This window comes from Merops nubicus, unplaced genomic scaffold (assembly GCF_000691845.1).
Source record: "Merops nubicus isolate BGI_N331 unplaced genomic scaffold, ASM69184v1 scaffold2781, whole genome shotgun sequence".
NCBI lineage: Eukaryota > Metazoa > Chordata > Aves > Coraciiformes > Meropidae > Merops > Merops nubicus.
Genome location: NW_008590092.1, coordinates 1 through 23,938, shown reverse-complemented (window position 1 = coordinate 23,938; position 23,938 = coordinate 1). Strand labels below are relative to the sequence as shown.

At 38.9% G+C, this 23,938-nt stretch overlaps 1 protein-coding gene across 2 annotated transcripts; it reads right to left on the bottom strand.

Annotated features, from left to right (window-relative positions):
• Positions 1 to 913: 913 nt before the first annotated feature.
• HSPH1 (heat shock 105kDa/110kDa protein 1) lies at positions 914 to 23,440 on the bottom strand. Of its 2 annotated transcripts, XM_008949783.1 has the most exons (17): positions 23,390 to 23,440; positions 19,970 to 20,110; positions 18,545 to 18,667; positions 17,243 to 17,342; positions 13,423 to 13,556; positions 12,679 to 12,923; positions 11,592 to 11,802; positions 10,556 to 10,662; positions 9,139 to 9,272; positions 6,841 to 7,046; positions 5,926 to 6,057; positions 5,030 to 5,167; positions 4,481 to 4,606; positions 3,847 to 3,954; positions 3,635 to 3,754; positions 2,293 to 2,454; positions 914 to 1,777 (listed from the first exon to the last, which is right to left on the bottom strand). In XM_008949783.1, the coding sequence occupies exons 2-17, from the start codon at positions 19,994 to 19,996 to the stop codon at positions 1,577 to 1,579; spliced, it is 2,274 nt and encodes a 757-aa protein (XP_008948031.1). In that variant the 5' UTR covers positions 19,997 to 20,110; positions 23,390 to 23,440; the 3' UTR covers positions 914 to 1,576. The 2 variants fall into 2 exon arrangements, with proteins under 2 accessions (XP_008948031.1, XP_008948032.1); XM_008949784.1 differs by lacking the exon at positions 5,926 to 6,057.
• Between the last annotated feature and the right edge of the window lie 498 nt (positions 23,441 to 23,938).

The window sequence follows — 23,938 nt, the reverse complement described above, 5'->3', positions numbered from 1 at the left end:
AGTATATAAAAGGTAACAACTTTGCAACAGAAAGAGGTGGAAGGACAAAATGAACCTTAAAGAACAAGGAGACCTTCCTTGGCCATACGGTCAGAGAAAATAAAAAGATTTTACACCTCCAGTACTTAAGTTACCTGCCCTGAAGTATAAAGACCCCTACCTACTGAGCATGCACAGCACATTTAAAATGCACTGCATCTTTAGAAACAAGAATTGTCCAACAGTTGTCGAGTAGGAGTGTCCATGTCTTGAATGATACAAACATACTGCCTAGCTAAAAGCAGGTGTGCTACCTTTGTGAGTTACTACCCATCACCCAGCTCTGCACAGACAAAATAAAGACAAGTATCTCAACTCAGTGTGTGGATTGGTTATTGCACACCAGGTAAACAAGTTCAGTTTTGGGAAAAGTAGAGCTAACAGCTACTTGCTTAGCAGAATGGACTGAAATCTCATTTTGCCATTACAGTTTATTCTAACAAAAAGCAACAGAGCCTGGACTAAGTATTCAATCAGGTTTTAAACCTTATTCTCAACTGCAGATTATTATCTATAAGTTACAGGTTTCTACACACTACAGTTTTTTTCCTGTGCCTTAACATCTGTGAAGTTTCAAGTTTCCTTCATGTGTGAACAGCCCTAGGGGCAAAGAAAAGAAGAGGCATAACTAATTGGGGGGTTGGACTAGATGACCTTTAGAGGTCCCTTCCAACCCAATACATTCTATGATTCTATCATTAAGCAGACCAGTTACTTTCAACTCATGGCACAACTGTTCTGTGCCAAGTGTGAGTTTTAAGCCTTGTTATGACTCTCACACAGCAACACAAAGCAACAGCTTGTCACAAACCATGAACACAGCAACCCTTACACCAGAAGCACTGAAAACAGCTAAAACCAACAAGTCAGGAGATACCAGTAAAATGAACTTTATTTTAAAGCTCATTAAAAAGCTTCACAATAACACTAACATAATTAGCATTTCCTTCATTTTATGTACCCCACATGAAAAATGTATTGTTTAGCAAGAGATGAAACGTAAGCGTTTCTGCATGCTACTAACACATTTCACCATCTCATCCCCTGGTAAGTGCTTTGGACTGACATTATCAAAAACCTTGGAACAGAAGGATTTTTTCAGGAAAGTCCTTATGAACTGGACAGACAGTAGCTTTTTATTGACCTACCCAATTAGATGTCCAGACAAAAGAAAACTACCTTGGCATCTACAAATGCCTACGAAGGTTTTGATTACAACCTTTTGAAGGAGCAGTATATTTCAGAGCAAAGGCTTCTTTTCATCTTTAGTGATGCAAATGGTTAGATACTGCACAGAAGCTTAGTATGAACTCACAATTCCACAGGAATCTGGAAGTTACCAAGGCAATTTTCCTTTTAGGATAGTCATGATCAACACTGTTACTGTTCTTCCTCCCTAAACACAACATATCCCAGGCAATTCTTAAGAAAAAATTATAAATAGTTCCCACAACAATGCATTCCCACCCCCCATCACATACAACAGCAAAAATATCTTCTGTCATGGGGTGAAATAACTTGCTGCAAGTGCAGTGGCTTAGTCCAAGTCCATGCTAATGGTGTTTTGATCACTTGGATGACATTCGCCATTTTGTTGAGGCATTTCAGTATTTTTGTCATCTTCTCCCATCTCTTCAGTTTTATAATCACTCTGTTCATTTAACGGGTTTTCTTCCTTAGGGGAATCAACTTTTGGCTTTGGTTGTGTCACAACAGGCTCACAGACATTGTATAACTCCTAAAAGAAAGGGAAGAGATGTGGTCAGGATACATATGTACATCTATGTATTTATGTAAGGACCCATGAGCTTCACTAGTGTGAAGAGACCTGCACCCAAAAGAGTGTTTGACACTTGCTTCTGTGTTTGTTTCTCGAGTCCAAACTGACAAGTACTCATTGAACCCTGAAATAAATTAACTGGTCTGCTTTCTGGAGTTCTGTGTGCAAAATCCTTCAACTTAATGCTTTGGATTTCACTTTTTTTTCAAGTCTATTTTGTGCCTACCAGTAACACTAAAAATAACCCAAGTTTTTCAGGTGACTGAAATTCAGACATAAAACGTCAGTAAGTTCCACTGAATTGTAAACAACACAGCACCTCTGCTTCCTACTGAATCTCCTCCTGCCTGTGCTTTCTAACTACCTTTTAAGAACGTTGGAGCTGTAGGATGAAATTGGGCAAGAGGGAATGAGGCAGATTATCAGACTAGCTTTAGTACTAGCCTTTACAATTAACTTCTTGTGGTACTTACCTGTAGCTTTGCCTTAATTTCACTTGAACGTACAGCAGGATCCTGATCTAAGCTCTTCTTAGCCTGGGCACTCACAGCATTATTCATCCACTCCACCACTTCACTAACACACTTCTCTACCTTCATCATTTCCATTTCATCAATATGAATGTACTTCTCATCCTGCCCAAATACAAACATTTTGTTGTAGTTAATGTCAAGTTTACCATCATCAAGTTATGCCAACAAGACTATCCCAGTTATTTACAACTTATAACCTTCACTGATTTCCAAAACAAACAATATCTGGCTTGTTGCCAGCTTCGTTACAGGAAGCAACAAGAAACAGATGTTAAAACAAGTTTCCTTTGCAATAAACAAACAAGAAATCTAGTTCACTGAGGGCATAGAAGCTCCACAAACAGGTCACATGATACAATATAACATTCTTAACAGGACTGATGAAGAATCCCCTCCCCTCCTGGAGAGGCCAAAGGCACTTTAGATGGTGTGATTCTGCTGTACACAGAAGGAATCAGACTTGTTCAACTTCAGGGGCATCCCCCACAATGCCACAATTACACAATTAACTAGTATCAGGAGAAGGACCAACCTAGCAACACAATCTATGATTTTAGTTAAGGATTATATATGGATTCAAGCCTTACATGTACTATTTTCGTGATGCTATTTGTTTCAAGACTGTGTAATATCACTGAATAACTTTATTCAATAATTACAATTTTGTAATCTACAGCTGTGTGGACATAATTGTTTCTGATGTAAGTCTCAGTCTTCAACTGAATTAGCCTGAGTGTTGTGACCTACCCTATTAAAACTCACTAAGTTGAAACTCAAGGAGTAAATTTTCAAAGGCAGGAATGCCTCTAAAGAAAGTAATCTTCAAATACAAAAGCAAGAAAACACCCAAACATTTATTTGTAATAAAGCTGGATGTTTTAGTTTATCCTGAGTACCTTTTACACTAGCAGTCCTCGCCATGACACAATTTTTGTTCCCAAGTACTTTTTACACTAACACCCCTCACCATGACACAATTTTTGTTCCCAAAAGAACTGGAAGAGAAGCACACTTCTAAAAAAAGTCAAATTAGCTTTTAAAAGGTCAAGAATCAGACCAGTCTTATCCTCATTCTTTGCAAGAATGCCTTTTTTGATGTGAAAACATCAAGCAACTGAAGATATGACACACTGCAAGTACTGGCAAACATTTGGGGTATTAAGTTTGTGACCTGTAAGAGTAGACTGCAGCTCATCTGAGAGTGAATTTGAAGCCTCTGCCAGCTGGTGAGCCTCAGTGAAACAGTATGTGGTAAAGAGAAAGGTATTTTGAGACCACTTACTTTATTCCTGAATTCCCCAGCTATTGTAGCATAATACTGGAGCCTGTGTCCCAGTTCTTCTAACAGCTTTGGTCGTTCTTCTGCTTCTTGATAGCGCATGGCAATCGGAGTGCCTAATTTCTAGAAAAAGCAGTTCCTGTGTTATGTGACTCATCAACATTGTTGTGTGAAAGTTTCGAAATTTTGCATTTTGGGTGTACTAACAGACCTACCTTTAAATCCTCTAGCTTGTCTACGTACACCTGCTTGGCTTCATCCTCCCCCTCTTCATAGAGCCAGCCTTCTGTCTCTGCTAGAAGTGCAGAGAACCCCTGCAGATCCTGTGTGTCAATACAAATCAGCTTGTCAGACATCAGAACATGCACCAATTGACTCTGTCTTCCACTAACAGGACACTGGTAAACACAAACATTAATTCTCAGCCTCCTGCACAACTGCATTTCTACTTCAGCTCTTGCCTAATTAAGACATTTAAAGCACACCAGCTTCTGAACTGAGAAAAACACACATCTACAACATAGGCAGCATTTCTAGCTTTTTGTCCTTGATTAGGCCAGTGCTTGGGGGTGTGGCTTTAATTCGTATTTTTGGTTATGAATATAGCAACACTGCTTCCCCTTCTAGTCACCAACTTTATTTGGAAAAAAACCCAACTTACTCCATTCGTGACAAAAATTATTTTCAGGGATATGTGCTATTTCCTAAGCCTGATTCAGAACTAGGTTCAGTAGACACCATTTGAATGAGTTAGTTTCCAGCTTTTTCCAGGGTGGCTAAAGAAAGCTTGACCAAGGAATACAATATGGACTCAGCATTTTCAGAGAAGCTCCTGAAATCAAAACCTACCTTTTCACAAACAAACTTTTCATATGGTCCAGACAACTTGTCCCTGAACTCATACACATACTCCTCCACTGCATTCTTTGCATCATTTCTTTCTTTCTCCAGTTTATCTTGCATAATCATCTTTCCCTGTATAACCACAGAAAATAATTAAAAAAATACTTATGTTCAAATAGCATTCTACAAAGCTCAGCTCCTGTAAAACAGGAATTTTCCAGATGCTGTGGCTCACATAACTGTTGGAACTCTCATTGTTATGCAGCTGACTCACCTGAAAAAACAGGCTGCACTTCTCTACACTACAACAGCTTGAACCAACCTGTGATGTCATTCTATGGATCAGTGCTCTGATATTATTGCTATGAACAACACTTCAGTTTTGCTGAGTAACATTATTTAGTTACATGTTCAAGCTGCACTGTGTATTAGCTCACTGTAAATTTTGAGAGTCCACACTCCAAGGTTACACTAAAAGATCAGAGGCTGCCTTATAAAGCAGATGAATGGCTAATAACTGCAATCAAGAAAGCAGTCTAAACCACACTAACTCACCTCTGTTTCAATATACATATTGAGGAGATCTTTTCCTAACTGCCAAACCAAGTTAGCTTCAATAGGTAGTTCCACATTCTTCACTTTTATCTTGGGTTTTTTAGCTTCTGGGGGCTGATCACCTTTCTTCTCATTTGGCTGAGTTGGAGAGAAGAAAAATAAATAAGGTGATTTTCCTGACTTCCTTCTGATGCAGTAGCACTATGATAAAAGAAACATTTACAGGAAGAACATGCAGAGATTTCCTGTGTTCTTTCAGAATCTTCAAAATATGCTTGTGAAGCACTTTCCTTTTGGGGATTCCACCACCTATCTTAGTTTCCTTACAGTCTATTTCATGGATAGTAAGTACTGAGCTACAGGAAGGACATTCCTCAGATACACGGTGTATTTGCAGGTTTTCCAGAAGTGCCCATCTGTAGCTTAGCACTTCACTAATGATACTGGCAGTGGTTAAGATTTTGAACCCAAAATATTTCTCATGTTATATAGATCAAAGAGCCAACCACTAGCACTGTCATAAAGGTATATGGTTTTCACATAGATTACTTCCTCTTAGATTTATGAACTTCTGATCCAGACTTCTCTCCGCAAGCCTAATAAGCTTGGCCTCTAACAGCTGTTAAACACATTGACATGTCTGCAGCCCAAACAAATTAGCTGTACAACACTGCATAAAGACAGGGAAGTGGTAAAGACACCTCTTGCAGGATTTTTTGCAAACTCAGTATGAAAATCATCATGAGATATGTACACCATTTTCCACAATACAAAAGGTATAAAAATTTAAGGAGGTTCCAAGCACCGAGTTCCTTCTTTTCCCTGGAATGTGTCACCATTTTAAAAGCCACCATTACAGAGCATAACATTTTGAACAGAGTTAAAGGGTCACTCACTTTCTTGACATCTGGTATTTTGTTTTCTTCAGAGGGAGGTTCTGGTGGAGGGGGAGACTGTGACGTTTGCTGACCATCAGTTTGTACCTGGGACTGTGTTCCAGCCTCACTGTTCTCTTGCTGGATATTTTTCTGAAATGAAAGCCCAGGCACAAAGGATGTAGAAGGCACGTGCACTTGTACTTAAAAGTTATAGGGCACTTCACTTGCAGTGCACGTACTGTGCCAAGTGCCCTACAAAGCACTCTGTGCACACAGAAACACGCTCTGACGGAGATACAGACTAGGTCCAAGTTCAGAAGGACCTGGTGAAGATGCAACCAGTGACAGGCCTGCAGCATGATGCTCGTGTGCGTATGCGACCACTTTCTACAAAAAGTGGCTTTTAATTTCTTCAGTCATAGCTTTTAAGGTTTTTTCCCCCCTTAGAAAACTATTAAAACATCAATTACACCATAACAACGCTGCATTATTCCCCAGTGTTCCCCTCCCCTTCAGTGCTGTAGAACACAATCCAGATTTTCCTTTCACAAAGTTTCAAAAAAACCTTCACTAATATATAGGGTTACACACAAAAGTCTTTTAACACAGAGCACAAATGACTAATAATCCAAACCAAGACTTCCTATTTGGAACAACCTGATAAATATGGCAGCTATAAGCAACCCCACCCTCACAGAACCCACCTGCAGCTATTTGCACTTTGATCAATAACTGATTTTGAAATCCACACTCTTAAGGTGCAGGAATTTTCTCCTGTTCTTATGAAGGCATTGTATTTCCTGACACCTATGTGCATTTCAAAATTCACCTCAGTTTGCTTCCTTAGAAGAAGGTATTTTTCTTCTAGAGTATGTAACAGTACAACACACTTTCATCAGTAAGGATATTCACACACAAGGAAGATCAACTTACATCAGTTGAGATTTCTATAGGCCTCTGGTCCTGAGATTCCACTTCAGTCTCAACATTGACATCTTCACCCTCTTCACTTTTAACTGGTTCTACCATGGATGCAGTGGACACACTGAAAATGCCGTGAGTATTGACACGGACCTTCACTTTGACTTTAGACTTCTCTCCATCTTTCTGGGCTGCCACATTCTGGATAACATACCTGCCTAAAACCAAAAGAATCAATACTCATACAGTGGAATTAAATGGATAATATTACAGAAAAAAAAAAGTATGCTGCTTTTCAGCCAAGTTTACCTTACAAATCAAAAGGGAGAATGTTTATTTTTATCAGGTAGGGAAGGTTCTCCTGCCACTGGTAAAGCAGAACAGAGACTACAAAAAGTAAAAGCTCACTCCTCCTCTTTACTTGTACTATCTGTGACACTATAGTCAAAAAATAGTGTTGACTATTGAAAAAAAATAGTCAACACTATTGTGAAAAATAAAAATCTAATGATGAAAAAAATCTAAATTTAGACTCATGCCAATGCTAAGTGGTGTGCCTTTTTAATGAAGTTACTGCCCAAAGAAAGAGCATTTCTAGAAGTGTTCTTTACATCATCTAGCACCCAAATGCCTGCCATTACTTTTTATGTCAGGGCAGAATATCAATGTTTATAGCTCCTGTAATACTTTAAACGAGCATTGTGAGACTAGCAAACAGAGAGCTAATTTATCAGTAAATGCAGAATCAGATCCCCCTGATATTAAGAGCAGACAGTTTTCCTGCCTGCTGCATGGTTATGTATACCACCAAAACAGTGACCTGGGGATTATGATGCTTGTACAAGTGCTATGAATTACAAGTTCACCAATTTCATCACAAGTTGGATGGACACCTACTCACGCCCCCCCATTCCTTCATCAGTAGATCTAAACCACAAGTATACAAGCTTTTACCTGCTTACTTTATAGGCTAAAGAACATAATCCCACCTTTCTCATAAATCCAGCAATATCGGCATTGTGACCTGTCCTCCCTTTTGGTGTTCTCATCAGAACTACTGCCTCACTCATTAGGACTACTTACTTCTGTTCTGAGCAAAGACTTAATCAGCAAGTGAGTTGAAACCAGTCTTATTTTCAGTTCTGTTCTGACCAGCTCACAGAACAGAGTTAAGCACCTTGTTTGTTAAAGCCACATAAATTAATACTGACAAATCCCACTACCAGTCTTTACGATACGAGTTAACATGAAAGGAAGTCTGCTCTTGCTCTAACTACAAAATACTGCACTCATTTCTAAGACTTATGGTATTTGAACTTTGACTCAGTGAAACAACCACATAATTTGCTTCAAAGTAGGGAAAATAACTGACATTTCCTGTTAAGATAATAGTTCTTGGTAACTCAGTAGTGCATTAGGTATTAGCTGAAATACTGGTATAACAGCTGGAGATGCCCTACATATTCTCACTCATTTTAATATTTATAAAACTTATCTTTAACACTACAATTCTGGCAACGTTGTATTTTAAATGCATTTTTAACCAACAGAACAGCTGTACTTAACCAAGATTTGTCATTCTTTCTACCACTCTGGGAAAAAATACAGCTTCCTAACAAAACCAAGCAATTACTTGTCAGCTAGTAATAGCTCTCAATTTTACATGTAAACATACAACATTCAATTGCAGGCTTAGAACTCAACAGCAATTATTTAATTGGCCTGCCTCTATCATCATAATCTTTCTCTAACTAAACACATTGTAAACATGTTTTGTCAACACTGTCAGTGTTGTAATTTGTCAAAAAGGATGAAAGAACTGCTTATAAAAAGTAACCTAGACAATTCAAATCAATACTGCGGTCCTGAAGCAGCCATTATTTCAGGATGCCTTGATGAAAACTTACTCAGCAATATGTCAAGCCCAGAAAGTAAAGGAAAAAAACTAGTTATTCAAGACATACAAAGCATTTTTATATGCAGGAAACATTTTTCAAGCACTGCTAGATGGTTTTAGTGATAAGTAGAAAAGAAGATGTTAAAATCTAAGAAGTCATCTTTTGCAGGCATAGCCCCACTTTAGTCCTGAGCACTCAGCTATGGTCTCCTCCCGTTTCTCCACTGAGCTAAAGCAACTCTAGAAACTAGAAAAATTGAAAAAATAATTCAGTTACCTATGGAATTGGAGAATTGAAAAATTGAGTCCTTCAGACAAAAAAAAAGTCATAACTATACTGTAACACAACAGTTACAGAACCGATTTGAGACCAAATAATGTGAGGCAACAATATTTCCAGGACAATTACTTACCGATTTTTGACTCAGGATATGGAACTCCATTAGGATCAGAATAAAAAGCTTGTAACTCAAATGGACCTTTCCTATAGAACGTAAGAACCTTGGAGAAAGGTGCTGCATGATTTCTGCTGAAGACCTCATGAACCCTATAATTAAGACAAAAAAATATCACCCTCAGAGTATTTGAGCTGTAAAAGCTTTGATCTGGGGTCAGAACTCTCCAGAGAAACTTCATGTTTTCAGACATTTACCTTCCTGAACAATTCCAAGAAAGATACTTCATTACTGTGCTACAAAGAAAAAAAGTTGCTGTTGTGTACTGTAATGGGAAATTGTCCTAGTCCACTAATTTTGAGTCTCAAGAGGCAAATAAGTTCAGATGTAGGTGGCAATTCAGAGACAGACTATCAGCAGACCTACAAAACTTGTTTCCTGCAAATACATTATTCTGAGCATAATTTAAAACATAATTTGCACCCTTCCTCAGTCTCAAAAGGCTAATTATAGACCTGTTAATTCCTTACTCGTTTACTTTCTGTGGCTCAGTTGAGAACCCTGGCACCAGATTATTACTCATTCCTTGACAGGACACAGAACCAGCTTTATTTCACATTCTTCCTCTAAGGTCTGTCCGCTGCCATGCCAGTCTGATTCTGATTTCCAACTATGGATGAATATCATCTACAAATCTGACAAAATCAGAGCTTCATCTACAATATGAACAAAGGCTGCCCTCAGAAGCATGCGACAGAAAAATTTGGTTCTGCATCTCCACACAAGACATGAAGCTGAACTACGAAGAGCAAGATAAGTAAGAGGTCCCTCTAGAGCTCCCAAAAAGTTAAATTCTGACCTCTTTACATTCTAGACAGAAACCACATTTCCCACATGCATGGCACAGTTAATAACAGAGAGGTCAGAGTCTTAAGATGCTGCAACTTTCTCTTATGAAACCCTAAGAGTTAAATCCTTGGTTCTGTTTTCAGCCAGACCAACAGCATCCATGTAAGCTCACATTTACATAGTACATAATGTTCCTACTAAAACTAGAATCCAGATAAGTGTTAGGAACACCCTGAGTTAAAAAGCCATACAGGAAAAAAAAAAAAATCCAGGACAGTAGAATCAGGATCCAGCAGTTCTAGCCAATTTTGTGTTCCAAAACCAGACCACCAGATAAGGGCAATGCAAGACAAAATTTTGGTTGTTAGCTCATTCAATCACAACTTTTAAAAATCTTTATTTTTTAAAACATGAGTTATGGTTAAAGCTTCAATGCATGCCTTTACACAGTAACTAATGTCAGTCTCTGGTACATGGCCTGTGGGTTTTCTGCATCAGAATGCCACAACCTTGAATGCAACCAATAACATTATCCTTGATTTATGAAGGCCAAAAGCCTCACAGAACTGTAGCTTGAGCTACCTACCCTTCAGTGTCCTCTGCTTCAGTGTTCCACAACAGAGATATTGGGAACGGTGTCGCATCTGTCACAGAGAATTCTCTCACTTTAAAAGCTGGAGAAAGAATCGCACACTAAACAGAAAACAGACATACATTAAAGGTGGTTAACTGCTCTACTCCACGAGCTCCCAAGACAACTAAACATCTTTAAACAAGAAAACTGTGTTGACTTTACTAAAACAGAGCTAGGCAAATTGCTTGCTTTCAATGGAGTATGACAAGAGAACAGAAATCTTTTACACATGTTTCTACTCTTTGGATTATCAGGGCATTTGGTCTTATTCTTACTGTAGCCTGTGAAAAAAAAAAATGGGTAAATGAATACCAGAACTGCAAAGAATGGAAGGGGCTGCATTACTTAGTCCTAAAAGAAGTGGTGTTTAACCTACAGGTCCTGCTTCTTTCCCTGGAGACAACTGGATTCCTAGCAATGGAAAGCAGTTTCTGAGATGGGGTAAAGTCAAAGAGAGGGTGAAACAACAGAATAAGTGCAGGAGAAAAGGAAGAAGGTAGAATGAGTGTCTTGCTTGTAAAATATAGTTTGCAAGTTAGAAATTGTAAAAATGGGAGGGGAGGAGAGAGAAGATAGAATAAAAGTCTGTTTGCCAGTGATGGAAAGTTGGATACCAGACAGTGCAACCTTTCAGTGTTTTGGGCTTTCCATAGATACTTCTTGTACACTTCATAGATTAAAAATATCTCTTCCCTAACCTTAAAGCAACTGAAGTTTTTCTCATTAAAGATCCCTAGATTCTGTTCTTTTGAAGCAAAGGGGAGTGTTTACAGAATACACCCAGCATTAGCAGCTTCAGTAAAGTACTGCACCACAGAGGAATCTTCTCAAGTTTTTAGGGAGCATAGTCCAAATATAAAGACCCAGTGGACGTGCATGTTCCCTTGTGCACTCTGAAATGAACCACTTCTGCTATTTATCCTAACTGCTTGGCTAATTCTTCACAGAAGTGCTCTCAATAATCCTTTATCACATGCCAGTACTGTACCTGCAGAGCACAGCCCCTAGCTATGGCTTCATCTGCGTTCAGTGTTGTACTGACATCCTTGCCAAAGAATTTAGCAATCCTCTGGGTGGCTCCTCCCACAATCTCTACAGCAGTTACATCTTCCACTTTCAGCTGTGTTTGTTCCATTAAGGAAAGCAGAGGCATCTCTATCCTTTGCAGCAGGTCAGCACACAGTTCTTCAAACTGTGACCTAAGGAAAGAAATGCAATTCACCAAAGAATGCCTGTCCCACCATTAAGATTTCCTGGTATTCTTATTTCCAAACTGATGATGATCAGGTTTAACTACACTGCAAAGAAACTTGAAAGCTGAACCTCTGTGAGTAGGCTGAAGTGACATCCACTGTGTAGTACAAGAACAGATGTTTATGAGTTTTCCTATGCTGCTATCTCTGTAGTTAAATAAGATAAAGCTTTTGTTTGGGCAAGTGCTGTGTTTGCCTCTCAGCAGAGCTTAAAAATAAGAATACAGAAAACACTGATACTTCATTTACAATGAAAAACTGTTGCCTAAATACTGGAGGAAATCCAAAAAAGCAATCCACCACTCTTAGCAGTGCTTACAGGACTGACTACAAGTCAAGTTGTGCCTGTGTGTGCAGGATAGACCCATACAGGCTTCACTTATACTCAAGCCATAATCAAGTCACATTTCTGTCCTCCATTTCTCTGCCAATATTCACAGTACCATAAGAAAAGAGAGGAACAAAGCTTCACTTGTTGCTATCTTAAGACCAGTATGGGATTTAAGTTACCTAAAATATGCAGGAGGCTTAAATATGCAGTCAATCCCCTTGGGTCTGGTTCACATATCAACTCAGTTTTAAGCATCTGTCATTCTACACGAAGAATCCAAGATTCTTATGTATGTGTTGTTACACTGAAACACTACTCAGGTAGCTGAACGTTGCATTTCACAGCCTTAGTTACTCTAGCATTACAAAAAAGCCACAGTTGTTCAGCACTTGCACTGAATTTTAGCACACTAAGTTTCTTTCAAACATGGAAAGAAACTTGTTTAAGAAATAGAGCCACTAAAGCAACTGCCTGTCTTGCACAGAACTCACCTGTTCATTTTTCCAGATACATCAGTATCATTCATGAAGCACTCAATATTTAGGGGAATGTCTGTGCTATTTGAACTCATCAGTTTCTTCAGCTTCTCACATTCCTGATACAGACGAAGAAGAGCTCGAACTTTTGTTTTTGGATCCAGTCTGTACTTTGATTTTATTTCCTCACAAAAGTAATCTACTAGCTTTCCATCGAAGTTTCTCCCACCCAGGAACGGGTCAAACGCTGTGCCAAGTACCTGGTTTGAAAGGACACAATTATTTGGCCTTACACTCAGTAACAGCCAAATGGAATAGTAGTCTTCTAATACCAGCAAGGCTTTGCTTCAAAAAAAAGGTTGGGGACAAATCACCCTATCTTCCAATTAAAAGTTAAGTATTTCAATCAACCACATCAGCCAATAATTGCCCTTCACTTCTACAGTGGAAGACTAAGTAAAAAGGTGACAATCCCAAGCATTCACAATTTTAATCTAAACACATTCATTCAGATAAAACAAACTAAACAATAATAGTTGTATTATATATTGGTGTATTGCACCAATGGATTGAATTTACAGTCTCTATTTGAAACCTCCCTAATGAAATAAGGACACTGATAAAAAAGTCTTCACCTTTTGACTCATTGCCATTTCCAATGTATTAAATTACTCCAGAATTTTAAAAGCAAGGCACGTTTACAGGCTATTTGATTCCAGTATCTCAATAAACCCTTTTTTTTCCATTTCATCTTACTACCTTTAGTTTACTCTTGTTGAAGGCACAGGCTGATACTTGAAATGCAGAATGTCCCATATCAACAAACACAACTACTCGTGGCTTCTCTTCTGGAGCTGGAAGGTCTTGTTTATAAATTCCATAATTCAGAGCCACTGCAAAACAAGTGTCAGATATTATCAATGCAGTCTCTAGTAGGTCTCCAAGTGCATGCCATCATATCCCTGTGAATATCAAGAGGTAGGACAAAGACAAATCCAGACATACACCTATGCAAGGTCTTACCTATTAATAGAATAAAGCTTCTATGTATGTGTTGTAGGATCCAAGAAAAAAAATATCCTACCTCAGTCACATACATGCTGTCTAAGCATTCAAACATGCAAAACTAAGACGCAACAATCCTGTTCAGGGGTTTTCTACTCAGATCCATTTATTAACAACTCATTTTTTTAATTTGTATAGTCATCAAAAACAAAGATCATCTTACAATGAAGCCCAAACCCAGTTTCACATTTACAAGGAGGATCTCCAAGGCACAGTTTTGTCTGGGAATGGTATAAATGGTCAGCAGAGGCTGTAAAAGGGAAGCATAGCAGTCTATACAGACCATGATGCAGGGGCAGTTTGTGAAGTGCATCAGAAGTGTAAAACAGAAGCCAGTGGAGCATGTAAACACAGGATGATGAAGTCAAAGGACAAAAGAGTTTTGCAGCAGCATTCATTCTGGGTGGTTGGCAGTGTCAAACAAGAGGCTGATGCAGTAACTGAAGATAGATAAAACCCTAGAGAATCTTGGCTACGTGGTGATACAGGAAAGGCTGAGATTTTGGCATGAGGTACAATGTGCCAGAACATACATTGGCATATGACAAAAAAATCCCAAGATGAAGGTAACAGCCAGGATACTAAAGAGACTATTCAGGCAAGAGAATCAGACCACTAGAGAAGGTGGTAAGGAAGGCCAGGGATACATGCTCTGAAGGGCAGTGTTTTACAGTCACACTGACATCCCCTCTTTAGGAGAAAGGGACACCAACTCCCTCTCTTACATCAGAAGCAGTAGCTCCAGGCCATCTGGAAGAACAACAGCCAAGTTTCCCACTGATCAGAGACTTGAGATTTATGGATTCTGGTGTCTAAAAGTTACTCTGCAGTTGATGCCCTCATTCTCATCTGTGTGGATTCTTTGGGGTCTATAAAAACCCAATAGCAGCACTCATTAGTGTCTCTCACAAGCATTCATTAAAAGATGGTTAATTACTAACAGAAACTATTTCATTAAGTGTATTTATTATATCCTTGAGATCCAGATTTGACTGGAATAGTGTATTGGTTTGTTCATTCACAACATTTGTATTTCTGAGCAGACCAAAAATGTCATTCCAAGCTTACAATAAATTTATGAACACAAGTGGGTAGACCATAGCAGAATTTACCTTTTGTTAAAGAAAATAATTATTTTCCACTCTACTATACCTCAGGACCCCCTCCCCAAAGATATAATAAAATATTCTTACATTTAAAACATTATAAAAACTTGGATAATATTCATTAGCTTTGCAAGGTAAAATTAAAACTGTTATGTGCCGCACAGTCAAGGCAGGCTGCTGGTGCTGCTGAGAGAGTGAAAGAAAGATCTTGCATTCCTGGGGACTTTTCATCCCAATGAGAAAGCTTCCTATGATCCTTGCTAAAATGTCCTGAAAAGCTCTCAAGGTTCTTACATGGTCAAAAACTAGATAGATCTAGTCTGCCAAACAAACAGCGAAGTGACAATGCTTTTTGTGGCAAGGCCTTAACAGAATCATTATGTTTGGAAAAAGACTTCTAAGATCATCCAGCTGCCAACCCCACGCCACCATAATCACTAAACCATGTCCTGAACTACAATGTCTACACATTTGAAACATGAATGGTGACTCCACCTCCCTGGGCAGTCTGTTTCAATGCCTCACCACTGCTTCAGTGAAGAAATTCTTCCTAATAGCCAATCTAAACCTCCCCTGGTGCAACTTAACCCCATTTGCTCTCATCCTATCACAAATTACTTGAGAGAAGAGGCCAACACCCACCTCACTTTCTTTCTCTCACTTACCTCCTTTCAGGTAGTTGTAGAGAGCTGCGAGGTCTCTCCTCAGCCTTTTCTCCAGACTGAATAATCCCAGTTCCCTCAGCTGCTCCTCATAAGACATGTTCCCCAGACCCTTCACCAGCTTTGATGCCCTCCTCTGGACCTGCTCCAGCACCTCAATGGCCTTTTCCTGTGGTGCCCAAAACTGAAGCCAGTACTCAAGCTGTGGCCTCACCAGTGCCAAGTGCAGGGGCATGATCACTTCCCTACTCCTGGTGGACACACTATTTCTGATACAGGCTGGGATGCTGGTGGTCTTCTTGGCCACCTGGGCACACTGCTGGCTCATGTCCAGCTGGTTGTCAACGAGCTCACCCAGGCTTATACCACCTCACCACAGCAGGTCATCTCTGAATCAGGTGTGAAGGGTCACTTTTGCTCCAGTACAGAGAGGGGTTGGAAAGGTACTCTTGATAGACTGCTAAGGCTGGAAAATACTCCTTTGTTTTGGAGTGCTAAATTAACTTTTTCTCTTTTATGGATACAAAGTTTCTTCATAATCATTTTGAAAATGGAATTCAAAGGTTAAAAATAGGGGGTTGGATGTTGGTACTTCCCCCTCCTCTCTCCAGTCACCCTAGAGATGTGCAAGTCCTGCAGCTCAGAGGAATCCAGGCACATGAGACAGTGTACCTACTGTGGGGTCCATACTCAAGCTCAGGCATTCACATTATCACAGATTCTCTGCAGCACTCTGCTATATAAACCAAAAAATTAAGCTAAAGCTATGACAGAAGCATGCATCTATGGCTTTTGCAGTGGTACTGTCAGATTAGTTCTTCATTAGGTGCAAACAGTGTTCAGTGTAAGGATCATAATTCTGATGAAGTAACTTTGTTTACTAGAACGCCTATATACTACCATGTAGATACTCATCCAAAACTGATTATGGAAAAAGATGAAGATACCACACCATCAATGCATATTTAAGATTGCTTTACTCCTTAAAAAAATCAAGTAAAATATAAAATTCAAAAATATGAATCCAGCTGGTGTGCAAACAGGCTCACACAGAACATTCTCCTAAAGTAAACTCTTCCCTACTAATGTAACTAATATGAGCAAGAGGAACAGAGAAGCAATTGTCTTCTGGTACAGATCACTACTTCCACTTGTTTCCTGGGGGAAGGGTTGGGTAGTTATGCCATTTTAAAATACAGAATAAATGCTCTCAAACACAAGCAGAAAAATGCAGAAAAGCAGGGCAAGAGTGCTTGCTTTAAGGAAAAGCATAAACTCTAGGCCCTGCCAGTGTGTTCCTAGAGTTCTGAACAGATTAGCAAAGGAGATTAATTGCCATGTGTATGTGTGTGTTTTGTTTTAAAACCACAATTGTACTGACAAAGGCCTTGGAAATTACCACTGTTGATGCTCAGTCAAGCTTCCTTTAAGAGCACCTAAATCCTGCAACTGTGCACCAGAATGTTTCTTCCAAGAAATCTGGACAGTGAAGTACATGGTTAAGTATTCCAGGCACATGTGGCGACTCCTAAGTACTCAGGGAGATAACTACCACTGAGGCTTCACCTCTTCTGCCCCTTCACCCAGAAGACATTAAAATGAAAGACTTAAATCAGGATAAGAGCAACAAGGCTTTAGAACATTTATGTCTCACGCCTGATTTTTCAGGTCAGCTCTGTTTAAGTGATTAAATGAATCCTCTATCACACCTCTCATTTGCAGAAACTGCTACTTTACCCTACTTACCTGCTGTCATGTCATTCATCAATCTAAGACAATTTAATCCAACAATCTGAGCTGCATCCAGAAGGGACCTTCTTTCAGCATCTGTGAAAAATGATGGAACCTGAAGAAAGGATGTGAAAATTAGAAGTTAATTCCAGAAAATGAGACATCACACTGTTTATTTGAAAGTATTAATTTAATAATTATCTGTTCCTCCTCTTTGAAGAGGACACTCACTTTTTAACAAGACTTAAGCAAGTCATGCAAGTATTGTACTGAATTCAGACATCAAATATTCTACTCAGTCAAGCTGAGATGGAATTAAACAAGCATCAGCTAGTTTACATTAGCACTCACTAGCAAGAAACAGGTAATTTATTTGCATACTAACACTAGGAATCTTCGCTACTGGTACAAAATACAAAACTGGGTATTATGGAGACAGACATGAAATAACCTTCATCAGAATTAGTAAATGTATTTCTGTCCAAGAAAGTAAAGCAGAAAAAAGTACATCAATGTTACAGATGTGAAAGATGCAAAGAAAAAAGGAATGAAGAAAGGAATAAAGAGAATCTGGTTTGGCCAAAATTACTTCAGACAAGAATGGTAAGAGATTCTGAAGGAATATGTTGATCATTTACTACAGATCTCTAGCATTGGCTTTGGACAGTTTCCTGCTGTCCTCAGGGACAGGAACTACATAATTAGAATATACTAACTTCTCAGGTATTGACTGGAGAACAAACTCCTCTGATAATAACAGAACTAAATATCCCTAGGTGCAATATGAGATGGACTTGTTCAAAGAGTCATTAAAAACACCACAGAGGCAGATGTTATTTTATACTGAGACTTCACAAATGGAATGACTGTTCTTTATCTGAGGTCATTTTCTGTGCAGTCATAAATTGAAAAACAAAACAACTTACTGAGAGGATTAACATAAGCAAGAAAGAAACTAAGGTTTTCAGCTGCCTGAGAGTAAATTTTGATAAGCAAAGGTGTATTTAATGTGTAATTAATGCAATATGCACATTCATGGAAGCAAGCCACAGCAAAATGGTATATACCTGACCACAGAAATGTTCTGGGCCCAAAAGTTCAGACATCTCCAAGAGATTGAATTCATGAAGTGGGTCAGGGTCTGGAATATGAAATAGGCCCTGGGATTTCTTTAAGTCAAAAGCTCTAAAGCTAGTTAGGATTAATCCCTTTCTAAGTACTTATGCAGTGTTCTTTTTTACTCTACATGAATAGAAACAAAATGCCCTCTATAGCTGAAGTTAAGAGACAATGTTCCTGTGCACTACAATTACTTACAGAAATAACACAGTCTGTTACTGGCTTTTTCAAGTTACTCTCTGCAGTCTCCTTTAATTTTGTCAGTAGCATAGCTGAAATCTGTTCCACACTGAAGATATGCTCCTCATCCATGTACATGACCTGCGAAGAAAAAAATAGGTAAAATAAGTCCATTATTTCAACTGGAGGAAAAAACTACTTGCATTTAATGTTTTTCGATACCTTGCTGACTAATACTCTATCAGTCATGACATGCTTATTTCATTCTAAAACTTCACATTATAATTTCATTGCCTAGTTGAATGTCTACAGAAGCAATAAGTCAATTTTCACACACTTAAAACATCAAAAACAGTATAAACTCTACAGATGAAAGAAATAGCTAGGAAGTGATTTTAGAAGTCACACATCTAAAATGTGACTGAAGCTAGATATGGTCACACAGTTATGCCAAAAAAAGTAAAAATAGTAATCAATTTTCCAACTGAAAAAAGTCCCTAATTACGTGCTGTTTTGCCTGACATTTTTATGATTCTGCTCAAATATGTAAAAAATCTCCAAAAGAGCAGCTGCACAACAGTTCACCTATGCATATAAACCAACCAAAAGCTTAAGATGAAGCCCAGCAAGAAGTCTGGTCTCCCTTGCCAAGAAATTATTCTCGAATCACCATTTTTCTATGTAATGGCATAAAAGGCAGAAAGCCTGACTAGTCTTCCAGTCAGAATTTTTTTCCTAACGTATAATGTCTTTGGTAACCTGTTCATTACCTAGGCCTGATCTAGAGTGAAGTTTTGAGGCACCTGCTCAAGGTATTGAGAAAGACAGCAAACTAAACACACAGCCCTAAGCTAGGGTCTTCATATCCCAGCAAAACCATTATAAATTTTTTATATGCTTCTGTAAAGGAATACAACATTATCAGCTGCACCTATTCCAGGAAAAACTGACACTGCATGAGCAAACTCTGTGAAATATAAGCATGAGTCAAACCTGAAATGTGGTACAAACTGGTTTTGAACATCTGCTACAAGTAATTTATACTGGGCAGTCCACTAAAGACAAACATGTCACTCATTTATAGGAATTATTCCTAAGAGCTCCTACTACTTTATATGGAATTTGCAGCTTTGCAGTGCATTCCACACAAGAGTGACAGAAAGGTTAATACTCTGAAATAAAACCATATGACCTCTTAATTATCTTCAGTTTTTCTGCCAACAGGGAAGCTCACATTTCAGCAATTACTCACAAATTAACCTTAATTTGATAGTTAATATCCACTAAGACGAAGCTGACTATTCATACAAGAGGTCTTCTTCAACAGAAAGGTTAAAGAGAACCTTTAGTAATTAAACAAAACCTGTATTTTCATGACTAGATACTGAAATGTAAAGTTTTAAATTTAGCTATAAACCTCAAAAAGATACACTGCACATTTACCTTTACTCCAACACCACCATTCTTCATAGGAACCAAATCATAGCTCAACTTTTCTTTTTCCTTCTGAACAAACGGATCATTAAATGCACGGCCATGGAATCTCTTGAAGTTAGATACTGTGTTGTTGGCATGAGTAATTTGCTGTAAAGAAATACAGGGTGTTTAGAAATCCACTCTTAATAGACTTGCAATGTTCTCTGCTGCTCTGTATGCCCCCAAGTATCAGTCAAGTTTTAAGACACCCACTCACTCACTTGTCACATCAGTGTAACACCCGTGATTACTCTGGTACTTGATATCAGGCCATTACTACAGAAGATTGTAGGAGTCAGAGAAATAGATACTTACAGACCACTATATATTAAGTATTATAGGGATTATACAAGTATCTCTAAAACCTTGAGGCAATCAGGTGAGTAATAACAGGATCTATAGTGTCTACTACTTTAAACACAAAACTTTTAGACAAAACAATTAGAGTTAGATGTCAGCTTCAGAGGTAGTTGCAATGCTTGTAAACTAGCATTCCAATCCCAGCCACCTCACCTCCAGCAGTTCACTTTAAACCCCACTATATTAAGTACAAACAAGTGGTTTTGCATTGACCAAGTTTCAAACTGATAAGTCTCCTCACAGATTTCAATACCTCCCCGACTCCTCTGAGTTACTTTTAAACCACATCATTTCCCTGTTCAGGCTCAAGTAGCAGCCATTCAAGTTCTTGCACCAGACTAAACAAGGACACAATGCAGAAACACCAAGGAACACCAAACTCTGCTTTGGTAACATCAGCTTCAAGTACTCAGCTACAGAGCAAGCTCCCTACAGAACCAGCTGACCTAGAGAAGCATCCCTTATGGAGTAATGCAATGCAGGACAGAAATAAGACTACCAGATTGGCCTAAAAGATACTACAAGCATTTCAGAGTAGAATTAATGTGATTCCATTGGAGAGAAACTATAAAAGTGTGTTGCTCTCTCCAAAATAGATTTAGACATGCACCAACAGGTTGCATAACTCAAATGACAAGTGTATCAAGGAAGATTTCCAACACTCACTACCTGCAAAGCATCAGTTTCTCATTGCATGCAAAGTTTTCCATCAAGGAATTGAGGAATTTGAGCTACATCTCACATTAGAAAACTGCACAATTGTGACAGTTCTGAACAGAAAGGCTCCCCGACCAAGAAGTAGGCTGCACCCATCCTGTTAAACAGTAACTTTCACAAAGCTGTGTGTGGCATGGAAGATGTCACACCCAAATTCCCTGCTGAGAATCATCCTTGGTTTATCCTAATCCCCAAACAGTGCTCAACAATTATGAGTAAAATCACAAGTTAGTATAGGCCAAAAAGCCCACCAGGAACTATTCCCGTACTTTAAACACAATAGAATATTTAGGTTCCTGTGTCCAAAATAATTTCCCAGCACAGTTTCATTTATCTGCATAGCCATAACTTAAGAGGACTGGAATGCTACGTAATTCACAGCTGTATTGCTGAAGAACATAGAAACAAAAATTATTACCATGGTGGGCAGAGCAACACAAATACTCTGGTAGCTTCTATGGCCTAATTTAGAATCAACTTCAGAGCCTTTTCTAAGTGAACTATCTTAAGATATTTTTAGAGTAATTGTATGCCATTAGGTTTGTAGCATGTTTTAATATCTTCGCGCTTAGTCACAATTAAGAAAGCTGAAAATTATGGTCTGCTAACTAACATACTGTTCTCATCTCCAGACTACCTAAAAGGAAACAAATTCTCTGCAAATTCACTACAACAGCAGGTCCTCAAGTATTAGAAGTAGGAGAGCATCTCTGAGTATTATGAGCTCTCACACAATTACATTCTTGAAGTCAAGAATCAAAAGCTACTGTTTGGGGTTTGTTTGTTGGGGTTTTTTTGTCTTTTTTTTTGGTTTCTTGATGGGGATTTTTGGTTGCTTGTTCATTGTTGGTTTTTAACAAACTCATTCAAATGAAAGGATCATTTTACTGCTTGATTTAAGTAGCTACTACACCCTAGGACACTAAAAATGTAACTGAGTTGTCCATGTCATCGAGCTCCTAAGTTTACAAACAACACAATTTACCTCAGTCAAACTGGACCACTTACAGCAAGCAGAATAAATGCTCTGAAATATTTTATCATTTTAAGGTACCACATTCTATTCTTCTGGCAAAAATATTTAATTTTAACTGCTAGGACAACCAAACATCAAAGAATTAATAGAGTGGCATCCTATAAAAGTCAGTCAGAAAGCCACTGAAGTCACAGGTGTTCATCACTGCAAACCCATGCTTTTAAATGCAACAGGAGAGACAGAGTCTTCTCTTTCAGCTGAGTTCACACTTGCAACCAGCATTTACTGGAATAATCTAACAATACTGAAACACACTGGAGAGTAGAGATAAGATCACTTGCTGTTTTGAGTTACAACTCATTTCTGCACAGAGATGAATCATACTAGTTTCCAGCTTGAAACAAAGGAAGCAGTCAAATAAACAAAAGTAATGCTGAAAGAAAATTTAAGGAAAATTCACAAATATATGTGCTTACTTTATTACTCCAAATGTTAACCTGTAACTTAAAGTGTCCACGTGCTTGTGAGCATGTAACCTATTTGTACTGCCGTTGCAAATTAAGAGAGGAGCTATTGCAGTGGAAAAAAGTCTCCTTCAGTGCTCTCTCCATGGAAACCCACTGCAATGCTTTCACTACATGAGAGCTGCACAGGCCAGTGGAGGCTGCACACTTGGTCTCCACCGGCAGCAGTTATGTAACAACCCACAATAAAATACCTACGGATTTATTTAACCATTACACACACTTAGTTATTCTTAGATTTGTCAGAATCAAGCTCTCCTTCTAAATTAAAGTACTACAGTGAAAAAAAAAAAACTCCACCCTTCAGAGCACCTCGAGTAAAAAAAAATCAAATAAAAAACCCCAAAACTAAGGCCTTACACTTTAAACACAGGCATTAACCATTCAGTGAAATTCAAGGTAGTAAGGTACCTAAATAGTTTTAAGAATCTGAGGCAAGACTCCCTTTGCATGCCATTTTAATAAACTGTACACAGCATTTAAAATGTTTTCCTCCAAGCACAAAGAAAATCCTACATACAACCATTAGGAAAAGAAACCTGATGATCTGAAGTTGTAAGAAAAAAAGGCATTCAACCTGAAAATTTTACCATTAATGAAAGACAGAGCAATAACATTCTAGCAAAAACCATCCTGCATTTCTTTGAGGAAGCTATGGTGGCATAGTACAGGGATTTTAAAATTAAAGGCTCGACAAGGAAAAGTTGTTTAGTTTTAACTACAGCGAGACAACTCTTTACACGCAGCGATCCTCGAACACTTTGTAGTGGCCGATTTACTGCTATGCACAAACACCAGGAAATGACCTACCTGATTTTTAGCCGAGACACCAATAGCTCTGTTTTTGGATCCAAACGAAACCACCGATCTGAAAAGAACAACGGGCTAATTAACTCAGCACTGACAACGAATGCGACTGAGGACTGCCGGAGATACATTTCCACGTAAGTCCTTCTGTTCAAGGGCTATTCTACCAGCTTGGGGTAAAACACCACAAGACTCGTATCCGTCTTGAAGTCTTGGCTCGAATCCAGGACTTTTCACAGTAATTTATCCAGTTAAACACAACGATTACAATTAAAAGCTCGCATCCAGGCTACATCCTACTCAGGTGCGCTCGGCTGCTCGTAACTTTACAACTAACTCCTGCCTTGAGCCGAAGGTTTCCTGTACCTGGCCTCAGAGTACAGGAGAACTGCTCCGGGGTAGCTGAAAGAGCGCACCGCGGAGAGGGAAGTGAGTGTGTGCTGTTCCCGTGCCCCATTTAACCGTGCCTGTCCCGGCGGGATTCGCCCCGCAACCAGCGGCTCGCCCCGCCGAGCGGGCTGCTCCCCGTTTTGCAGCCCGTGCTCCCCCGAC

Bases quoted from the DNA above. Each gene is read 5' to 3' on its own strand.
- HSPH1 (XM_008949783.1), bottom strand. From the start codon at position 19,996: ATGAAGAATGGTGGTGTTGGAGTAAAG. The intron at 17,343-18,544 runs GTAAGTAATTGT...TCCTTTCTTCAG, and splicing joins TAACAGACTGTGTTATTTCT to GTTCCATCATTTTTCACAGA. The intron at 11,803-12,678 runs GTGAGTTCTGTG...TTCTTTCCTTAG, and splicing joins GTATCTGGAAAAATGAACAG to GTCACAGTTTGAAGAACTGT.